Below are 20,940 nucleotides of genomic sequence, written 5' to 3'. Positions count from 1 at the left end.
GCAAGCACCCCCGGTACCGGAGGGGTAGGGCGCAACAGCTCTCCCAGGATCTCTGGGAGAACAGCCCGGAGGCTCTCGTTCAGAGCGGCTGCAGAAAAAGGCATGGAGGTCGATGCAGGCGTCGATGTCAGAGTCTGTTCCGGGCGTGGAGGCTGTTCCGGGCTGTCCAGAGTGGAGCGCATCGACACCTCTTGGACAGAGGGGTGAGCGGTCCTCTCGGGTGCCGATGCCCGCTGGGTACCGACTCCCTCGGTGACCCAGAGCTCTCGGTGCCGACACGGGAAGGGGACCGGTGTCGATGCTTCTTCGATTTTTTGGAGCGAAGCACGTCACCAGCGCTTCCCGGCACCGACGAGGACGTAGAATCCAACCGTCTCTTCCTCGGGGCCGAGACCGAAGAGGGTCGGTCTCGGGGGGGCTGTACCGCAGGAGCCCTCAGGGTAGGGGGAGACCCACCCGAAGGCTCACCGCCACCAGCAGGGGAATGGACAGCCCTCACCTGCACTCCAGACGAAGCACCACCGTCCGACGACATCATCAGACGAGGTCCGGTACCACCGACGTCGACACAGTCGTCCGATGTCTCAGCGCCGATGCAGAGGGTCGATGCCTCGATACACTCGATGCACTGGCGGCCGAGGATGAAGGTCTGGACGCTGGAGACGTCGATGCACTCGATACCCCCGGTGCCGATGCCGACGAAGAGCCCGAGAACAAAATGTTCCACTGGGCTAACCTCGCTACCTGAGTCCGCTTTTGTAAAAGGGAACACAGACTACAGGCCTGAGGGCGGTGCCCAGCCCCCAGACACTGAAGACACGACGCGTGCCTGTCAGTGAGCGAGATTACCCGGGCGCACTGGGTGCACTTCTTGAAGCCGCTGGAAGGCTTCGATGTCGTGGGCGGAAAAATCACGCCGGCGAGATCAAAACTCGAAATGGCGAAAACTGGCACCACAAAAATAGGTAGAAGAAAATTTCGACCAAGGCCTAACTAAGGCCTACCCCGACGACGAAAGAAAACTTACCGGGGCGAAAAGCTCGAAATACGGGAAGGGAAAACCAAAAAGTATCTTCCCGAAACACTTTTCAAACTTTCTTTGAAAGAACGAGTCGAAAACGACGCGCGAGGTCAACTTTCCGGGGCACGAACGGCGAAACACGACCGTACCGAGCGCGGACAAAAGAAGACTGGCCGGCACGAGCCGGTTTCGGGCGGGAAGACGGCCGTGCATGCGCGGTGCGCATCGGCGCGCGAGGGCTAGCAAAGGCTTTTGCTAGTGAAGATTCCGATTGGAGGGGCTGCCGTGGACGTCACCCATCAGTGAGAACAAGCAGCCTGCTTGTCCTCGGAGAATTTTCATAATATTCTAAAATATACCCACTTCTGTAATGTGTTGTCATCCAGCAACCAGTAGATAGTCATGGCATTGACTAAAAGGCTTTCATAAATTTCACCTCACCTCTTCTAAGCTTAGGTTTAAATAATAACAAATGTTAGTGTAGATTTAGAAGCAAACATGTAATAAAAATAGCCTGAAAATAAAGTCCTTGATCACATTACATACGTATATGAACAGGTCAAAGAAGCAAGTATATAGGGCACAGGATCTTATTCAACAAGGTCTTAACATAGATTTTTCAATAAGCCTAATCTTCAGAAGGTGAGCTGATGATTATGAACTTTTATGCAATCAAGTTACAAACGTAGAACTGAACTATTTTTAAAATTACATGCAAACTACAGTACTACAGAACTGAACACAGACATACTGTTAACACTGCAAAAAGTCTGAGTAAGCAGAAATGTAGTATGAAACCTACAAATTCAAAAAAGAATTAACAAAATGTATTATTCCTATGTGACCATGACATCAAGGACAAGAAACAATTACAAGTACAATCACAACAAATGTTAAAGTACTTTTATTACAAAAGTGTATACAGTGAAAATGCCAGACATAGCAATGCAATTACATCTGGCACTACCTGTAGGTTTAGCCTGTGCTGAAGTGAAACTATTGTTATATCATGAAATTCCTAAATCTACTATTTACTGCTCTACAATGATGGCACAAACCACACCAGTAGTACAAGTATTACCATGCTTGTTTAATACACCTAACAACCAAAGGAACTTGCATATGAGCACAAAAGGGTCAACTCTGAACCAGGACTGACCATTCACTTATTTAAAAAAACAAAAAAAAACCCTAGAATCATATATGTTTACGTATTATAGAGGATGAATATATTATTTAAAACTTTTAAATAGAGCATACTGACCTCTCATGTGGTATCTAACACTTAACATTCATGTACAACACTACACACAGCAGATTCAAGTTTGGATACACCTGTGTGTCTGCAGACTGACTGAAAAGTAACTAAACTATATACTTACAATGGGACCAAATGAAAAGTGAAAAATGGTTCGGGATTGGTTTCCAGGCTCACAATTTTTTTTAAGGTACAATTTAAAAAATGTTCCTCTTGTACAAAAAATAAAATAAAAAGTAACCATCAGTATTCATGTACTTTTTGTGGCTTCATTTGAAGACACAAATTACAGGCTTACAGTAACAGGAAAAAATGCTACATAAAATACAGATGGAATTTGAAGCACTATAAATACTTTCAACCTATACTGAACACATAATAAGATTGTAGTTCAAACAATGAAGTACAAAATGAAGGGTTTTTTTTGGTCTTTCATTAGTTTGAATGACACTCATGTTTACATTAGCCTTTAGTGTAAACATTCCATGCATAACATGGCCACAATTGAACTGATACACTAATGTCCAAAAAGCACCGAGTTAAAAATTAACACTTAGATTTTGCTGGATCAAAAAAACAGTTTTATTTACATGTCAGTGAAAACGGTCATTCAGTGAGGTGAAAGTAATAACCAAAACTAAGTTTTGGATTAAATTCTGTAGCCAAATCATGCAAAACTGAGAAACCACCTGACTGCATTGTAACAGCTAAACTGGGTTTGTCTGTGTCCTACCCACTTCTGGTCTGCATGCTACAACCTCTGACGCAGCAAGCCATACTTTTGAAACAATTGCTGCGCGTCCCCCCAGCACGCACACCAACCTACAATGTTAGCCCTTAATTAGAACACATTCATTTCCGGTGCAACTGTCTTCAGTCAGCTCCTATTTGCTAAAGCTATGACAGTCTAAGCATCATTAGGTTCCCAATGACCTGAAAAGACAAGGTTTATCGTGTTCCCCAACTGGTCATGTGTGTGTAAGCTTGGCTATATATATTATAGAAAAACAAACCAGTACTGCCTGGCACACAACTGTAATTACTAGGGGAGGTGCAGCATCCAGTTCAGTCAAAACACATTCCTTTGTTGTATACCCAGTGGTTGACAATAACTGAGAAAGTGAATAATTTTATGTCCTCTAGGCAGCATGTGAAAGAGTTTTCCAAGTAGTAAAACTATATTAAGCAAGGTCACTTTTTAAGCTTGTCCACCATTATAATCCAGGAGATGTGACCGCTGAATAGAAAATCCATGAATTTCAGAATATCTACTATGAGGCAGATGGACTTTGGAGTGCCAGAAATTTAATCAGTAAACTGTCCCCTGATGGTCCTCAAAGGAATTTCCACTCTGTTTTGATGTTTCTTTGAAACTGTGTGTAATTTATTTTAAGATGCTGCCTCATTTTCCATAATGAGAAAAAGAATTAGGAGTACTTCAGTGTAGTATAAATATCTTAATTTCTTCAGTAATGGAAATGGCGGATAAAAAAAAAAAGTTCAGAAATTCTAAAAAGTTCTCAAAACTTTAAAGAACAAAATATTAGTCTCTTCAAAACAAGATGAATCTGTAATATAAAACACTGAGAAAAATTATGTGTTTGTTAAAGTTGAATAAAGCAGTCAGTTAATTTTGGAACATTTTTAATTGCCCTGCAGACCGGGCCTACTTGCCTTTTCATATTCTGTAGTGGTACCACACTAAAATGCACAGACTTAACTCTTTCAACAGTGCAAGACCAAAACAAGCAAATGCCAAGCAAGTATTATGGTGGTTTCAGTGAATGGTCTGGGTGTCAGTAGTTATCAGAGCATAACTCATATGGATTTTGAAGAATCTTGTTTGCTGATGAGGACTTCCAAAAGCCTAAGCTTTGCTTTGATTTTCTTATATTCCCTATACTCCTCCAACATTGGTGTGCGATCTTCCTTCTGTACATTCCTGCAATTTAAAAGACACACTGTTTTTGATGTCCCATGTCATTTAACACATTTCAGTGGGAGAAAGCATCAATTTCCCTTCTTCCTGACGTCCCACTGAATTTGCCCCTATCACTTCCTATATAATATTAATTATGATGCATTCTTTAAATGTAACTAATTTATTTCTTTTCTTTTATGTTTATATTGTAAGCCACATTGAACCTGAGCTCCACTTGGGTTAATGTGGGATAGAAATGTAAAATTAATAAATAAATTTAATGATCAATCACTGAACAGCACAAGTAATTTGGAGAAAGCTTTCACACTTCTTGTAGTGACTTTCAATTCAAATATAACTTTATTCTTAGTTGCATCTTACTGTTATACATTTAATAAATTCAGTTCTTTGTTTTCCAGATGTTTTTTTCAAAATTTCAAACACGGCCAATGAGAGAAACTTGTTTCACTTGGCCACAGATGTACTTCACATACTGGAAAATCCTCTATGAATAGTAAAACAAAGACCCAGATGTGATCTGTATGGTGAAATTTATTCTTACCCATTTCCTTGAGTCCTACTAGACAAAGCCAAACCAATAGATTCTATCTTCCAACCCCCAGATCGAACTAGAGAAACAGTTTCCAGTGACATCATGGTTTAACAGCAGATGTAGTCTAGAGTTAATTAGTATGAAACAAAGACTAAATACCCATAAAACCCTTCTGAGGTCCTCCAAAACCTCTTCGGAAAACCACTGAATAAACTTTAGACAAAACAGAAGTCACACAGAGAACTAGGGCCTCTATAGCCCGGAACAGTCAGCAGATAGTCCCAACCATTCATCTTCCAAGGTAGGATCCTGAACTGATCTAGCAGAACTCAAGTAAAAAAAATTAACAGGTAAGAGTAAATTCCACCTTCCTTTTCATCCAGCTAGACCAGTCCAAACCAACTGGATGTACCAAAGCTTATATGCTCTTCAGGGGTTGATTTGAATTATTTTGTATGAGACTGTCCTACTTGAAATAGAATTCTTTAGCTCTCTGATCAGTCTGTACACCATCTTTACCTGTTGGTCAGATAAGGCAATATAGAAAATGCATTTTTTTTTTAAAATTTATTTATTTATAATTTCACATAATTACAAGATACACTTGTTAAAGAAAACTCGGAATTGAAATATCAATCAGAAGAAATTACAATAATATTTCTCATATCAGTAGAAACAATATTTTCCTATCTTAGACCACCAACACTTGGGGGGGAGTCAAAGAACTTGAGGAGAACAAAAACAAATTATTTTTCTTATTTAGGCAATAGGACCTAGACCGCCCCACAGGTAGTCAATACTTCATTATTTCCCTTAGTCCAAGAGGTCATTTGACAATCTTCTTTGATCCAATAAAGCTTTTCAATTGTTCAGGTTCATAGAAAGTGTACTTATTATCCAAGTATTTGATTAGACATTTACATGGATAGGCTAGCAAAAAGCTAGCTCCCAAAGCTTTAACTTCATCTCTCAGTAACAGAAACTCTCTTCTTTTTTCCTGAGTAAATCTAGTGACGTCTGGGTAGATCCACAAGCAAGATCCCAAAAAAGTTTTTTGAGCATTTTTAAAGTATAGTTTCATAATTGAATTAAGGTCTTGCTCAAAAAACAGAGAAACTAGCAAAGTTGAACGGGTGTGAATTTCAGGCAATGAATTTTCAAGAAAAGCTGTTAAATTTTGTAATCCATCCTCTTGCATTCCCTGTGCTTCTGATTTTCTCCTTTGTTCCTCCATTTTCTTCTGTGGAATTGGAAGGTAATATATTTTATTTATAGGAGGAATCATCTCGGGGGAACAATTGAGAACCTCAGTGAGATATTTCTTAAATAGTTCTAAACCACTCAGTTCAACCATTTTTGGGAAATTTAATACTCTCAAGTTAAGTCTCCTATTATAATTCTCCAGCTGATTTATTTTACTATGAATAAAGGTTTTATCCTTTATCAAGGAGAGAGTTGTATTTTTTATAGAAGAAATTTCTTGTTGAAATATATCATTCTGTTTAATAGTATCTTGTTTGATTTTTTCAAGAGAATCTTGCAAAGAATCTACTTTAGTCACTAGAGAAGCTGTATCAGCTGCTGCCTTTAGAACTGTTTGATTCAAAGTTTTTAACATTGCCCATATGGCCTCGAGGGTTACCTCACTGCGAGCTTCCTGCTCTTGTTGTTGAAGACCTCTCCCGCTCGCTGCCTCCGCAGTGCCAGCCGCCGAATAATCCTCAATGTCAACTTCGGACGTTGTTGGAGATTCCACCGCTTCTCGGTAGTTCGCGGGACACGGAGGTGGGGAAATATCCGGTGAGGATAGAGTGATGGTATCCTGTTCCAGGGAAGCCGTCGCTCCTCCGACCCCTTCCGCTGCGGAACTCCTCACAGCTATCACCCGTGGCATGCTTGTGGCGAAAGCATCGAGGGTCGACTGGACCGATCGAGTGGTCGTCGCTGCGGGTGGTAAGCTCTTGACCACCCCTTTCCTTTTAGTATGGGGCATTTTAGTTGAAGAAATCTTGTTTTTAAATCAGAAAAGGAGAGAGGTCCAGGGAGACTCGACGAACGCTCTCAAGCTGCATCCGCCATCTTGAAACTCCCCCCCCCCCCCCCCCGAAAATGCATTTTTATGTATTTAGTTATTTATTTTTGACCTCTATACCCCACATTATCCCGAACATACTAGAGTTCAATGTGGCTAACAGTAAATAAACAAACAGACAAGGTTTACAAAGCTATAAACAAAATATCAAATAAAGACCACTGATGGTCAGTTGCAATTTAAGATACTCCATCAATGGATAGAAACCTCTCAAAGAGGAGAGTTTTCAGTTTTTTATAAAATACCAAGAAATCAGGCAGACCCTTGATTGCCATTGGCAGTGAATTCCACCACTTAGCACCCTGGTATCTAAAGTCAGCAGAGTGAATTGACTTATAATGCGCTCTTTTGCAATCTGGAAGATGAAGTCTATGGTAGTCCCTAGAACCAGAGGTTATATTGTGTAGGAGAACAGTTATTAAGGGCTGCATATAACCCACTATCATGCCATATAATATCTGAAAGACAAAAACACAATTCAAAAATAATCCTGGCAAACCAGTGTAGCTTGCATAATAATGGAGAGGCTCTATCAAAATGAGATACGTTGAGGACAAGACTAGCTGCAGTATTTTGGGCCATTTGTAGGCCTTATAAACTATAAATCATGGCGGGAGGAAGACGAGACTCTCTGCACAACTGCCCTACCAAAACGCGGCGTGGTTGCCTCTGGCCCACAGATCCTACATGTAATGCTTCACAAAGGAATGGAGAGAGAGGACCAAGTCGCCGCCCAACAAATATCCTCTGGAGAAATAGTGCCCAAGCATCTGTCCAGGTGGCGGCCTGGGTCCTAGTCAAGCCCATAGCCCAGTCAGGATTACCTTGTTTGCTAAAATATATGGAGCCTTAATGGCTGCCTTGAACCAGCAGGCAATGGATGTCTTAGAAGCTGCCTCCCCTTGTGGTCACTGAAAAATGAAGAGGTGATCCAACTTCTTGCATTCTTGGTACCCGTCAGATACTTCATCAATGATCTCCAAACATCCAATCTGCACAGAATAATCATCCGTTTCTTCTCAAGGAAAGGCCGCAGTAAAAGCACCTCATTCAGGTGATCAGGGGACACCACTTTTGGAAGAAAGGAGGGCACCATCTGCAAGGATACCAGAGTCTTCCAAGAATGAAAGGTAAGGCTCTGTACACAAGAGACCCTGCAGTTCTGAAATGCGACACGAGCAAATAGCAATCAAAATGGCTGCCTTCAAGGACCGATCTTTCAAAGACACCAACTTCAGTGGCTACAAGAGGGTCCCCCCACCAGGGCGCTCAGCACTAGAGAAAGGTCCCACTGAGGCAAAACTGGATGGAAAAAAAGAAGATGGGGGATAGGGAGTGTGAAACTCTTTAACCCCCTTCCCCCACAGGAATCACACCACATCCAGCAAGGCTGCCAGAAAACCCTTAAAACAGGCAAGTGTCAACTTCCGGTGACGTCACTGTCCTCGATGGAAGCCTGATTTTGTTGCTCCCGAACAATCCAGCTAAAATAGCGAACTTTAGTGGTAAATACAACGAAATTTGATTCTCCCCCGCTGACAGAACCTTAATCGAAAGGTGAGACGGTAACATGGCGCAAAAATTGAAGAACTTAAGAGGCGAAAAGCGCGATGCGCAGCAGCCAGCACACATCCAAAACACCTTCGCACCATGTCTCCCCACACCTCGAAGAGGCCTCAGATTTTGAGTCGGAGAGATCGGAAGAAGACACAGGCAGTGTGAGGAAGTCACACTCTGCTCGTCTGCTTATGAAATTGAGAAAAGATTTAGCTCACATGTAAGCGGACATAGTAGAACGCACTGATAATTTACGAGGTGAACTTAAGGAAGTAGGTACCCGTATTGAAGATCTAGAAATACGGATGGATGAGCACGTGGAAGTAGTACAACAAATGCGTCAACGAGAAGAAGGAATTACAACGCAGATGTCTGAGCTACAATATAAGCTAGATGACATTGAAAACCGCAGTAGACTAAAAATCTGCGATTTCGCGGTGTGCCAGGAGGGGGGGGGGGGGCCCAGGAAGAGGTCCTGTGGACAACTCCTAGCGGCGCAGCCAGATACACCTTTACCAGAAGTCGAACGGGCCCACAGAGCACTGGGTAATCCTCAGACCAACAGACCAAGGGACATTGTTGTTCGGTTTTGGAAATTCTCTGAAAAAGAGAAATTACTTGCCTTAGCACGCCAGCAGAAAGAACTGATGTACAATGACACTTTGATAACGGTGTATCAAGACATATCAGCATATACGTTGCAATGGCGTAGAGAGATGAAACCAATACTGGACGCCCTGAACAAACACAACATTAAATATCGATGGGCTTTCCCATTTGCCCTTTGCTTTGCTATAGCAGGCAAATCACATCAAGTACGCACAGCAGCGGATGCGAAACAACTCCTTCAACTGGCGGGCCTGATGGAGACGGAAGCTGAGGAGACAACAGCAGCCAGCAAGGCGCGGGATAAAGTTCATCAATGGAAACAAGTCTTCAATAAAGCAAAGAAACCACGAACGACGACAACACGATCTGCGACATGAACTGGGGCAATATTAAGGTTTTGTTATTCACGATGAGAATGCACCTAGAGAAGTGAGAGGAAAGATGCGCCTGTATTGCACTGGATGGTCGTATTCTAGGGATGAAGGGAAGTCAGGGGATCGGGCTGTAAGAGAGGCTGTTGACCTTGTTGGGAGTTTAATGTGGGTAAGTGTGGGAAGTTTTTTTTTCTACATTCCCCACATGGAACACACTGTTGGGGTAGGGGAGGTGGAGGGTGGGTGGGAGGTGTTATCCTTCTTCTATATCTGTATGTGGGGAAAGTTCTACTGCAGGTGCCGTTATATGCTTTGGTCTAGGCCTTTCTCTACTTCAGGGAGTTAGATGCTACCAGATCTAAAGATAATTACCTGGAATGTTAAGGGTTTAAATTCTCCGAGAAAAAGACAGTTGATATACCAAGAGTTAATTAGATTGCGTCCACAGGTGGTAATGTTACAAGAAACACATTTGAAACGAGCGCATGAACATTTGTTTCGCCCTGCCTCCTACTCAAAAATTTATTTTGCTTCCGATATTGCAAATAGTAAGAAGCGAGGAGTGGCATTACTTTTTCATGACAGTATACCCATACAAGTTCAGCACATTAAGAGAGACCCAGCAGGGCGATACCTTTTCATTCGGGGAATGTTGGAATCCAAGGAGTACATCTGGGGATCCATTTATGGGCCAAATGCAAACCAAACCTCCTTTTTAAAAACACTAAAGAGGAATATTAGACCTATGGTAGGAGGCCAACTTATTTTGGGAGGTGATTTTTATGTTACCATGAACCCGAACTTAGATCGTTCGGGATCTGTCTCCCGAGCGGATAGAACACTGGCAGGTCAGTTCAAACTTACCTGTTCAAACTTCTACTAACCTATAAAAGTACTCACTCTGCTGCTCCCCAGTATCTCTCCACACTCGTCCTTCCCTACACCCTTTCCCGTGCACTCCGCTCCATGGATAAATCCTTCTTATCTGTTCCCTTCTCCACTACTGCCAACTCCAGACTTCGCGCCTTCTGTCTCGCTGCACCCTACGCCTGGAATAAACTTCCTGAGCCCCTACGTCTTGCCCCATCCTTGGCCACCTTTAAATCTAGACTGAAAGCCCACCTCTTTAACATTGCTTTTGACTCGTAACCACTTGTAACCACTCGCCTCCACCTACCCTCCTCTCTTCCTTCCCGTTCACATTAATTGATTTGATTTGCTTACTTTATTTATTTTTTGTCTATTAGATTGCAAGCTCTTTGAGCAGGGACTGTCTTTCTTCTATGTTTGTGCAGTGCTGCGTACGCCTTGTAGCGCTATAGAAATGCTAAATAGTAGTAGTAGTAGTAGGTCAGATGGCTACATGGGTGGAAGAGATGGGGCTCTTTGATACTTGGCGAGATGGGCACCCCCCAGACAGGGACTACTCATTCTACTCCCCAGTACATACTTCATACTCCCGTATAGATATTCTCTTTCTAGATAAATTACTGGGGGGACAAGTGAAAGATACGCAAATAGGAAATATTACTATTTCAGATCATGCTCCCTGTGAGGTATTACTTTCCCTCTCTGAGGTAGATGATGGGCAGAAAAGGTGGACCTTTAAGCAAAGTGTTATTAAAGATGAACACATCTGTGCAGACTATGTGAAAATGCTCAAAGAATATTTAAGCTTTAATCTGGATTCTGGCCCCTCCATTGCTGTTGTCTGGGACGCTCTGAAAGCTGTATCACGTGGCCACTTTATGAAAGAGGCGGGTCGCCTTAAGCGACACCGGGAATCGCTGAAACGGTACTGGAGGGGCAAGATTGATGAGTTTGAGGTTATACATAAGCGAACAGGCTCTTCTAGGGCATATAGATCTCTTCAGGAAGCGAGGCTCCAACTAGATGAGCTGCTCCTTAAGGACCTTGACTTTATTAATGAGAAACTCCGTCTCCATGCTTATAATGGAAGAAATAAAATTAACCGTCAATTGGCACTTCGCTTACGTAAGTTTAGGATGGATAGAAACATATTCCGGATTAAAGATAAGAAGGGCAAAACTCTTTCCACAGCTCAGGCTATCAGGGAGCGATTTCGGGAATTCTATGCTGAACTATATACTAAAGATCCCTCTATACAAAATACTGCTATTCAGGCATACCTAGAGGAAATGAATCTCCCAGTTCTACTCCCGGAGCATTGGAGTATGTTGGAGGCTCCAATAGAGGTTAAGGAAGTACTCAAAGCCATCAAGACATTGAAGACAGGCAAGTCCCCGGGAGTGGATGGATATACTGGAGAATATTACAAAACATTTGCCCCATATCTCGCGCCTATTTTGACAGAGGTTCTGAATTTTGTAAGGGAAGGAGGGAATTTGCCTCCAACCATGAAGGATGCATGGATAGCAGTTATTCCCAAACCCAACAAAGAGGTGACTGAATGTGCTTCTTATCGCCCGATTTCTATACTAAATGTTGATGTACGTATCCTAGCTAAAGTGATGGCCACTAGGTAAGTAAATATTTTACCAACTTTAATACACTCCGATCAGGTGGGCTTTATAATGGGCAGACAAGCCTCTGATAATATTAGGAGGAAGATGGATGTCTTATACTTGGCGCAACAACAGTCCTCGTGCTGTCTGCTTAGCATAGACGCCGAGAAGGCCTTTGACCGGGTGCACTGGTCTTTTTTCCACTCGGTCTTACAAAAGTTTGGATTTGGACCTATGTTTAGAGGCCTGGTACAAGAGTTATACACTACACCTAGGGCCTGTGTCAAGATTAATGGTAACTCTTCCCCCTTTTTTGAGTTATTTCGAAGAACTCGTCAGGGTTGCCCTCTTTCCCCTCTGTTATTTGCTCTTGTTATGGAACCTTTAGCTCATAATATTAGATCCAATCTGGCAGTCCAAGGGGTGACGGCAGGGAGGTGGGAGTCGAAAATTGCTCTTTTTGCAGACGACATCCTGTTGACCTTAACCTTTCCCTTAACATCTATGCCAGCAGTGTTTGCCGAAATTGAGTCTTATAGCCAAGTATCAGGCTTTAAAATTAACTATACAAAGACTGAGGCAATGGCAGTGGAGATGGAGGGAAGAGACTATCAGACCTGCTGTCAGACCTACCCGTTGACCTGGGTCACTCAGGGACTACGGTATTTGGGGGTGGTACTTACCTGCAAATTGGAAGACAGAAGTGCAGCCAATTATTTGCCCCTAATTAAGGAAATTGGGAAAGATCTAGATAGATGGGATCCATTACATCTCTCATGGTTTGGGAGAGTGGCAACAGTGAAGATGAATATTCTCCCATGTCTGCTTTATCTATTTCAGTCTATACCATTTCCAATTAACAACCGCATGCTTCACTTGCTCCAAACCAGACTACAACACTTTATTTGGCAGGGTCGTAGGGCCCGTCTCCCCAGGTCCCTTCTATATGCAGCTAGGAAAAGTAAGGGTGGATTAGGGGTACCACATTTGGGGCTATATCACAGAGCTGCCCAAGCGAAAACTGCAATCGAGTGGTTCCATGAGTCAGACCATAAGCTTTGGATTAGAATAGAGCAGTTTATGATTCGGAGCCCCCTAAAGTTAGGACAACTACTTTGGTTGGCGCCTAAATATCGATATTTACCTCAACCCCTAAATCCAATCATTCAATACACCTTTTCCTGTTGGGACAAATTAGAGAGAATGAAGGGATTCTATGAATCACGCTTAACACCCATAGCCTATAATGCGGCATTCCCTCCTGGATGCACAATATCCCCTTTTATTAAATGGCAGAAAAATAGATTGATATGGTGGGGGCAGTTAATGAAAGATGAGCGCTTCATTACATTTGGGGAGTTGGCTATTGAATATGACCTACCTCAACAAGATCGATATGCATATAATCAGATTATCCATTTTCTTCAGACAGCAGGTTTGAAGCACAAATTAAGTGGGGAAGTTACATTTTTAGAGCAACTATGTGTGGAAACTGAAGTGACCAAGGGACTGATCTCTAAGTTATACAGCCACTTGAGGGACTCCCTGGTGGTTAGTTGTAGACACCGGGATAAGTAGGAAAGTGAATTGGGAGTGACATATACCCCTGAATTATGGCAACAGATGGAACGAGCCTCAGTTCACAGCTCTCGAGCAATCAATATCCAAGAAAATTGTACAAAAGTACTATATCGTTGGTACCTCACCCCGTCAAGGCTACATCATATGTACCCTGGGACATCGAAATTATGCTGGAGAGGCTGTGGGCAGATGGGCACAATGGGACACATTTTGTGGTCTTGTAGAAAAGTACAAGCATTCTGGAAATCGGTGTGAGGAAGGATACAGAGTTGGGTGGAGGGCACCATACCCTGGGATCCTGCAGTGTTTTTATTTAATAAACCGGTCAGGGGGCTCACTATTCAGGGTGGCCAGTTGGCAAAACACTGTTTCAATGCAGCTCGATTGCTGATAGCGTGGATGTGGAAACAGAATGGATGTCCTTCAGTGCGGAGATGGTACAATTTGGTTCGGTATATACAGTGGTGGAAATAAGTATTTGATCCCTTGCTGATTTTGTAAGTTTGCCCACTGACAAAGACATGAGCAGCCCATAATTGAAGGGTAGGTTATTGGTAACAGTGAGAGATAGCACATCACAAATTAAATCCGGAAAATCACATTGTGGAAAGTATATGAATTTATTTGCATTCTGCAGAGGGAAATAAGTATTTGATCCCCCACCAACCAGTAAGAGATCTGGCCCCTACAGACCAGGTAGATGCTCCAAATCAACTCGTTACCTGCATGACAGACAGCTGTCGGCAATGGTCACCTGTATGAAAGACACCTGTCCACAGACTCAGTGAATCAGTCAGACTCTAACCTCTACAAAATGGCCAAGAGCAAGGAGCTGTCTAAGGATGTCAGGGACAAGATCATACACCTGCACAAGGCTGGAATGGGCTACAAAACCATCAGTAAGACGCTGGGCGAGAAGGAGACAACTGTTGGTGCCATAGTAAGAAAATGGAAGAAGTACAAAATGACTGTCAATCGACAAAGATCTGGGGCTCCACGCAAAATCTCACCTCGTGGGGTATCCTTGATCATGAGGAAGGTTAGAAATCAGCCTACAACTACAAGGGGGGAACTTGTCAATGATCTCAAGGCAGCTGGGACCACTGTCACCACGAAAACCATTGGTAACACATTACGACATAACGGATTGCAATCCTTCAGTGCCCGCAAGGTCCCCCTGCTCCGGAAGGCACATGTGACGGCCCGTCTGAAGTTTGCCAGTGAACACCTGGATGATGCCGAGAGTGATTGGGAGAAGGTGCTGTGGTCAGATGAGACAAAAATTGAGCTCTTTGGCATGAACTCAACTCGCCGTGTTTGGAGGAAGAGAAATGCTGCCTATGACCCAAAGAACACCGTCCCCACTGTCAAGCATGGAGGTGGAAATGTTATGTTTTGGGGGTGTTTCTCTGCTAAGGGCACAGGACTACTTCACCGCATCAATGGGAGAATGGATGGGGCCATGTACCGTACAATTCTGAGTGACAACCTCCTTCCCTCCGCCAGGGCCTTAAAAATGGGTCGTGGCTGGGTCTTCCAGCACGACAATGACCCAAAACATACAGCCAAGGCAACAAAGGAGTGGCTCAGGAAGAAGCACATTAGGGTCATGGAGTGGCCTAGCCAGTCACCAGATCTTAATCCCATTGAAAACTTATGGAGGGAGCTGAAGCTGCGAGTTGCCAAGCGACAGCCCAGAACTCTTAATGATTTAGAGATGATCTGCAAAGAGGAGTGGACCAAAATTCCTCCTGACATGTGTGCAAACCTCATCATCAACTACAGAAGACGTCTGACCGCTGTGCTTGCCAACAAGGGTTTTGCCACCAAGTATTAGGTCTTGTTTGCCAGAGGGATTAAATACTTATTTCCCTCTGCAGAATGCAAATAAATTCATATACTTTCCACAATGTGATTTTCCGGATTTAATTTGTGATGTGCTATCTCTCACTGTTACCAATAACCTACCCTTCAATTATGGGCTGCTCATGTCTTTGTCAGTGGGCAAACTTACAAAATCAGCAAGGGATCAAATACTTATTTCCACCACTGTAAGTACTATGGAAAGATTAATGGCTAAGGAGAGTAAAACCCTAGCAAAATGGGAAAAGATTTGGGCACCAGTGACCAAATCCTTAGCATAGACACGGAACTTGGAATCTTCCTTAGGGATGAGACATATGGAGAAGAGGGAGGGAAGGGGGGGAGGGGGTGGATTTCTTTGGGGGAAATGGGTATATATAAAAGGTATAAATGTTACAAGAAATGTTATTGCTCTTTATGAAAGTTACATTAGGAGTCTTTATGTACTATGCAAGTTAATGTGAGAGGAACCTGTATGATAAATGTCTGTAAAGCTTTGAGCTGTACTTTGTGGTTTCCCTCAATAAAGCTTCTTGTTAAAAAATTAAAAAAAAAAAAACAGGCAAGTGTCACGACCTGAACATTGAGAACCTATCCTGGAGGAAAGAAAGGATAGCTGGAACCTCAACCTTCCAAGGGGAAAAAGCTCTCCTATGACACCATCAAAGGCTCTCCAAAACTCTCAAATAAGCAGAAGTGGAAATGTTCCTGGCCTGTAGCAGAGTTTCAACCACCAGGGCCAGGTATCCCTTAAGCTTCAGGTAACACCTCTCACAAGCCAGGCCGTAAACCAGAAGGGGAGTCCAGACTGTCTGACAATGAGCCCCTGCCTGAGGGGGCCACAACCTATTGGGAAAGGAAGGGGGATCTCCCACCAGCAACTGAATCAGATCTGAATAACAAGGGCAGGCAGCACAGCCAACCTGGCACTGCCAGGATCACAAGGTGCTGTGGAATCCTGTGCAATATCTGGCTCACTAGAGGCCAGGGAGAAAATATATATATGAGGTCCTGCAAGGGCCACACCCTGAAGAGAACACCGATTCCTGCTGAGCCCAGCACGGACTGATGACTAAAGCAGAAGGAACATTTGGCATTTTCCAGATCGAAAACTGGCTTCCCCAGCACTCCACGATGAACCAGATTTCTGCTTGGACATAGTCCACCCCTGCAATTGTGCATTGCCAAGAGTGCAGCACGATGAACTTCCGCCCAGTTGCAAGGCCAACAAATCTCAGGTGTCACAGCATCACTCCTGGTGCCTCCCTACCTGTTCACATATACAAATGCCAACACTATATCCAAGGCAACCTGGACCACCTTCCCCTGAAGTATGGGACAGGATCCCTGCAATGCCAGTTAAATTGATGGGCCTCCAGGCAATTGATGGATCAGGCAGCTTCCTCACTGAGCCATGTGGATCTCAAAGTCCTGCTATGTGAGATTACAACAAGGCAACAAGGCTCTCTGAAGAGGACCAATATAGGTTCACACCCAAGGGACCACTTTCAGTATGTATTCTATGAGGCCCAGAAGCTGAAGATAATCCAAACACTCTCTGGGAGTTAGCTGGGTGCAAAACGCCACCTTTCATGGCTGGAGCTTGAGGACTCTGAGTCAGACAGACCCTCCCCCTATGCTGGTGAGGAAGCAGATACCCTGATACTCCAGATCCTTGATAAGCTCAAGGTAACTTCTCACACAAGTGATCATCCAACTGAGTTCCTCCAAGAACCACATGGGATGTAACTGCTCAACAGTCCTCCACCGAGTCAGCCCTAATTACCCAATCATCCAATTAGGAGTACACTCCATACCCTCTCCTTGTCTGAAGTGCCATGGCTAGGCCAAATGGGAGGGCCTGAATTGGAAGCGTCTGCCCAATATGCAGAATCTCAGATAACACCGGTGGTCTGGGTGAATTCAGATTTGGAAGTAGGCCTCAGCCAGATTCCGAAAGAACAAGAATTTCCTGGGACAGACCGGCACAATCACTGAGCATGTTTCCATTCGAAAAGAGAGGGACACATAAAGCCTCACAGATCTCCTGAGATCCAAGATGGGACAGAAGAACCCTCTCTTTTGGGGACCACAAAACAGTAGTATCTTCCTTGTCCCGCTCCATGGCCCCCAAGTGAAGTAGGTGGGTCGTAGTCTTCTCCACTGCTCTGCGATTGAGGAAGGAGTTGCATGGAGACACCACAAAGGCATCTGAAATGGGAGACTCCAACTTTGGAATAACCCTCGGGAACAACATCCAAGATCTCTGGTCTGAGGTGATGAGGGTCCAGTCCCGGACAAAAAGGCTGACGACATCCAATTTGCTCTTGTCCTGGAGAGACCTCCCTGATTCACATTGGGCTCCCTTCTGAGTAGTGGAACTGGTGCCCAGAGGTCCCTCCACAATCACTAGGTCACCGCTCCCCAAAAGGCACTGAATGTTGAACTTCTGGGAGCTTTCAATTTACAAATAAAGACTGCGTTCTTCACAAGTACTGCCTCCTGGTTTTATCTTCCATGCTGGATTTGGCAGACCATCTGCCTTGTTGTTTTCTGACTCGAAGATTTGGGGCCAAGCCTCCCCCTGATCAGCTTCTCAAGGTCCTCCTCAAACAAGTTACCCTTAAAGGGTAGTCTACAAATACAGTCCTTTGATGGCACATTTACTGCCCGATGCTGCAGCCAAAGCCAATGGCAAGCTTCCATCACTGAAGCGACTGAGTTCGATCACATCGACCACATGCAAATCAGGTCAAAGCAAATCTGCCAAGGCAGAGGCCCTGGACTCCACAGAGGTCGACAACAGAGGGCAGAAGCTGGTGCACCCACTGGAGCAAGCTCAGGTCATATAACCCCCAGACAGCCTCCTGTACCTCCCTGCACGCGTAACAGAAGAGTTCCTTCAAGATCAGCTCCACTGTCCAATCATGGGGATTCTTGAGAGCAGCACACCCTCTACAGGGACTGTCATCTTCTTGGTCACTGCAGTGACCAGGGAGTGCACCTTGAAGAGAGGAAAGAGGCAATCAACATCCACCTAGGGCAAGGGGTAGAGAGGCCCCATAAGCTTAGAGCCCCACAGAACCAAGCCTGGTGTTTCTCACTCCTTGAGATGAAAGGTCTTTGCTGGCTGACAATTACAGAGAATGGGATATCCCCCCTGTGGTCTCCTCCAGAAGGACTGCTTGCAATTCAAGGACCTCTGCCACTTGGACGATAAGGCAGAAAACTCCCTCTAGAAGAGCAGTACTATTGGCAACTCCTGCTCATCCTCACGAAAAAGCTTCCCAGACTCTAGGGAATCCAGGACAGCCCCTGGGGACCTGTGCCAGCAAAGGAGGAGAAACAGCTTACAGTTGAGGACTCTTGACTGAAGGGAGCTAAATCACCCACAACTCAACTGGGAGATGAGCCTTAGCCCAACGAGCAGCCCCTAGGATTCAACCACCAGAGCCCCAGCATGTCTTCCATGTTTTACAAAATATGTTGACTTCACTGTCTTGCAAATGCAGCAGAAATAAGCTCTGACAAGCAATAAGACTTTAAGGTAAGCTACTTTATAATCTGCTGGGATCAAACATTTGGCTATAAGCTTCTATATCATAATAAAAATGGGACAATAACTTCAGATATAAAACATGAAAAGTATCTGAGGCAGAAGAAATCTTCAAAGTTCAAATACACAGAAGAGGAAAATCTGTGTATACTAAGTGCTATTCTGTGTCAAAAACTAACCTTCCATTTTGTTGATAAAACTCCTCCTCAAATTCTCGTAACGTTTTCCGTAACTTCTTTTTTTCAGCTCTTGCTTTCCAGAGTTGCTCCAACAATTCAGGCCTACAATAAAAAAAAAAAATGTAAAAAAAAAAAAAAAAAGGATAATTTCTTCAGACACAACTTCACCCCCCCCCCCTTCCTCTAGGATAATATGAAACCAAACCAATAAAAACAATATTGTAAAACATACTCAGGAAATCAGCGAAGACGACTCAAAGGATAAACAGTCGATGCTCCAAAGGATAATGACACAGTTATCTAGAAATGTCTACTACACACAGAATCTAAAAGAAAACCCAGTCCTGGCTCTTTTACATTTCTCTTTATTTAATCTGAGGCATGGTATTCCTGGTTGTTTATTTTATCTAGTTCACATCACGGCAGTAATTTGCATTATTCACAGATTCAATGCGGCGTTTAGTAATATTCTGTTTGACAAATTATATGACACTCTAATCTTAGTTTTTTCCAGGCACTTATGTTTTCACACACACCTTTGTCCGTTTGCTTATATGATATGTCTTTCTCAAACACATCACGTTCTCTTCTCACTGGTAATTAAGCTGCCTTTGTATTAACTTCCAAGATATACTTCTTATTTTGGTCATATGTGTTGACATTTTCTGACAGTTTCTCTCAGTGGATTAAACAGCTACATTCTTTTGGGAACTCACAGACAAACAAAGGAGGTATATACTTTTTAAATTTTTTTGGTTTTTCAGTTTTATCATAAAGATGGTGCGATTCAACATTATCATAGCTATTGTATTAATCTTATGTTAATTTCATGTGTGACATTTGATTTTATGTATTTTTTTTTTTAAAGATATAGTCCTGTGACTAACATAATATTTAGTTTTTGATGTGATTTTTTTTAGATTCTGACTGGATTCTCTTTTAGATTCTATGTGTAGTAGACATTTCTAGATAACTGTGTCATTCTTTTAAAATGTATTCATGTTTTTATTATATATTTGGACCTATATATGGTAGGAATATAAACAATATATCTACATCTATATATCTGTATCTATTTGAAGGTTTATAATAATAAAATCCTTATTGGTTAGTGTTTTTATAGACTGTTTATATATTCATGTTTGTTTTTAACATTCTTTCAAATAGACTCCTGAGGCAGGCCTAATTGGCCGAAACAGCTGTGAAACAGCTGTGTCGAGTGAACAATAAACTTATATCCTCTGGAGCATTGTCTGTTTATTCTTTGAGTCATCTTTGCTGTTTTCCTGAGTGTTTTCAAGTCTGCGAGGATTCTTCTGTGTGTACATCATTGTAAAACATATAGCATATCAAAAATATCATTAAAGACAAAGGAAAATATTCAGCAAAGAGCAATGTGGTAAGCATAGCTTCAGTTCATGTAGTTCTGCTTGCTTAGGGGCTCTACTGACCCCTCAGTACCCTGTTTTCAGGCTACAATCATTCATTTGTTCAAAACATTTCTTACTCTTCAAACTCAACCATATCAATATGGTTTACAATAAAAGAAACATAAAACACACATAACCACAGGCTATACAGAGTGCTAGGGGAAAAGCAGAGGTGGCATTTGCAGTTCTTGAGGGAAGGGGAACAAATTATCCCATGAAACCAACACTATATTGGATCCTGACGTACTGAACAAGCACTGGATCGAGTCAGCCTGTCAGCCCCCAGCTGAGTAATGGTGCTACAATATCTGGGTTAGAGTGGAAACAAAATGGGATGGGGGAAGAGTACCACTTCATTTGATCTACAATAATAGCTGAAAGACTAATATGTGCATTGCAAACATTCACTCAACTACTGGTAGCCAGAGTAACTTCAGTAACCAAGCACAAATGCTTGCCC

General features: G+C 43.1%; 1 protein-coding gene across 4 annotated transcripts in view; it reads right to left on the bottom strand.

Annotated features, from left to right (window-relative positions):
• Positions 1 to 2,480: 2,480 nt before the first annotated feature.
• FAM13B (family with sequence similarity 13 member B) overlaps positions 2,481 to 20,940 on the bottom strand; it is a 242,356-nt gene continuing 223,896 nt past the window's right edge. For all 4 annotated transcript variants that reach the window (XM_030211346.1, XM_030211347.1, XM_030211348.1 and 1 more), the window contains 2 exons: positions 19,051 to 19,152; positions 2,481 to 4,221 (listed from right to left, as the gene is read on the bottom strand). In XM_030211346.1, coding sequence (XP_030067206.1) covers positions 4,098 to 4,221; positions 19,051 to 19,152 — 226 coding nt within the window. In that variant the 3' untranslated portion in view covers positions 2,481 to 4,097. The remainder of the gene's footprint in view (positions 4,222 to 19,050; positions 19,153 to 20,940) is intronic.

This window comes from Microcaecilia unicolor, chromosome 8 (assembly GCF_901765095.1).
Source record: "Microcaecilia unicolor chromosome 8, aMicUni1.1, whole genome shotgun sequence".
NCBI classification, from domain to species: Eukaryota; Metazoa; Chordata; class Amphibia; order Gymnophiona; family Siphonopidae; genus Microcaecilia; species Microcaecilia unicolor.
Note: the sequence above shows the minus strand (reverse complement) of the source record. Positions and strands in the feature narration are given on the sequence as shown.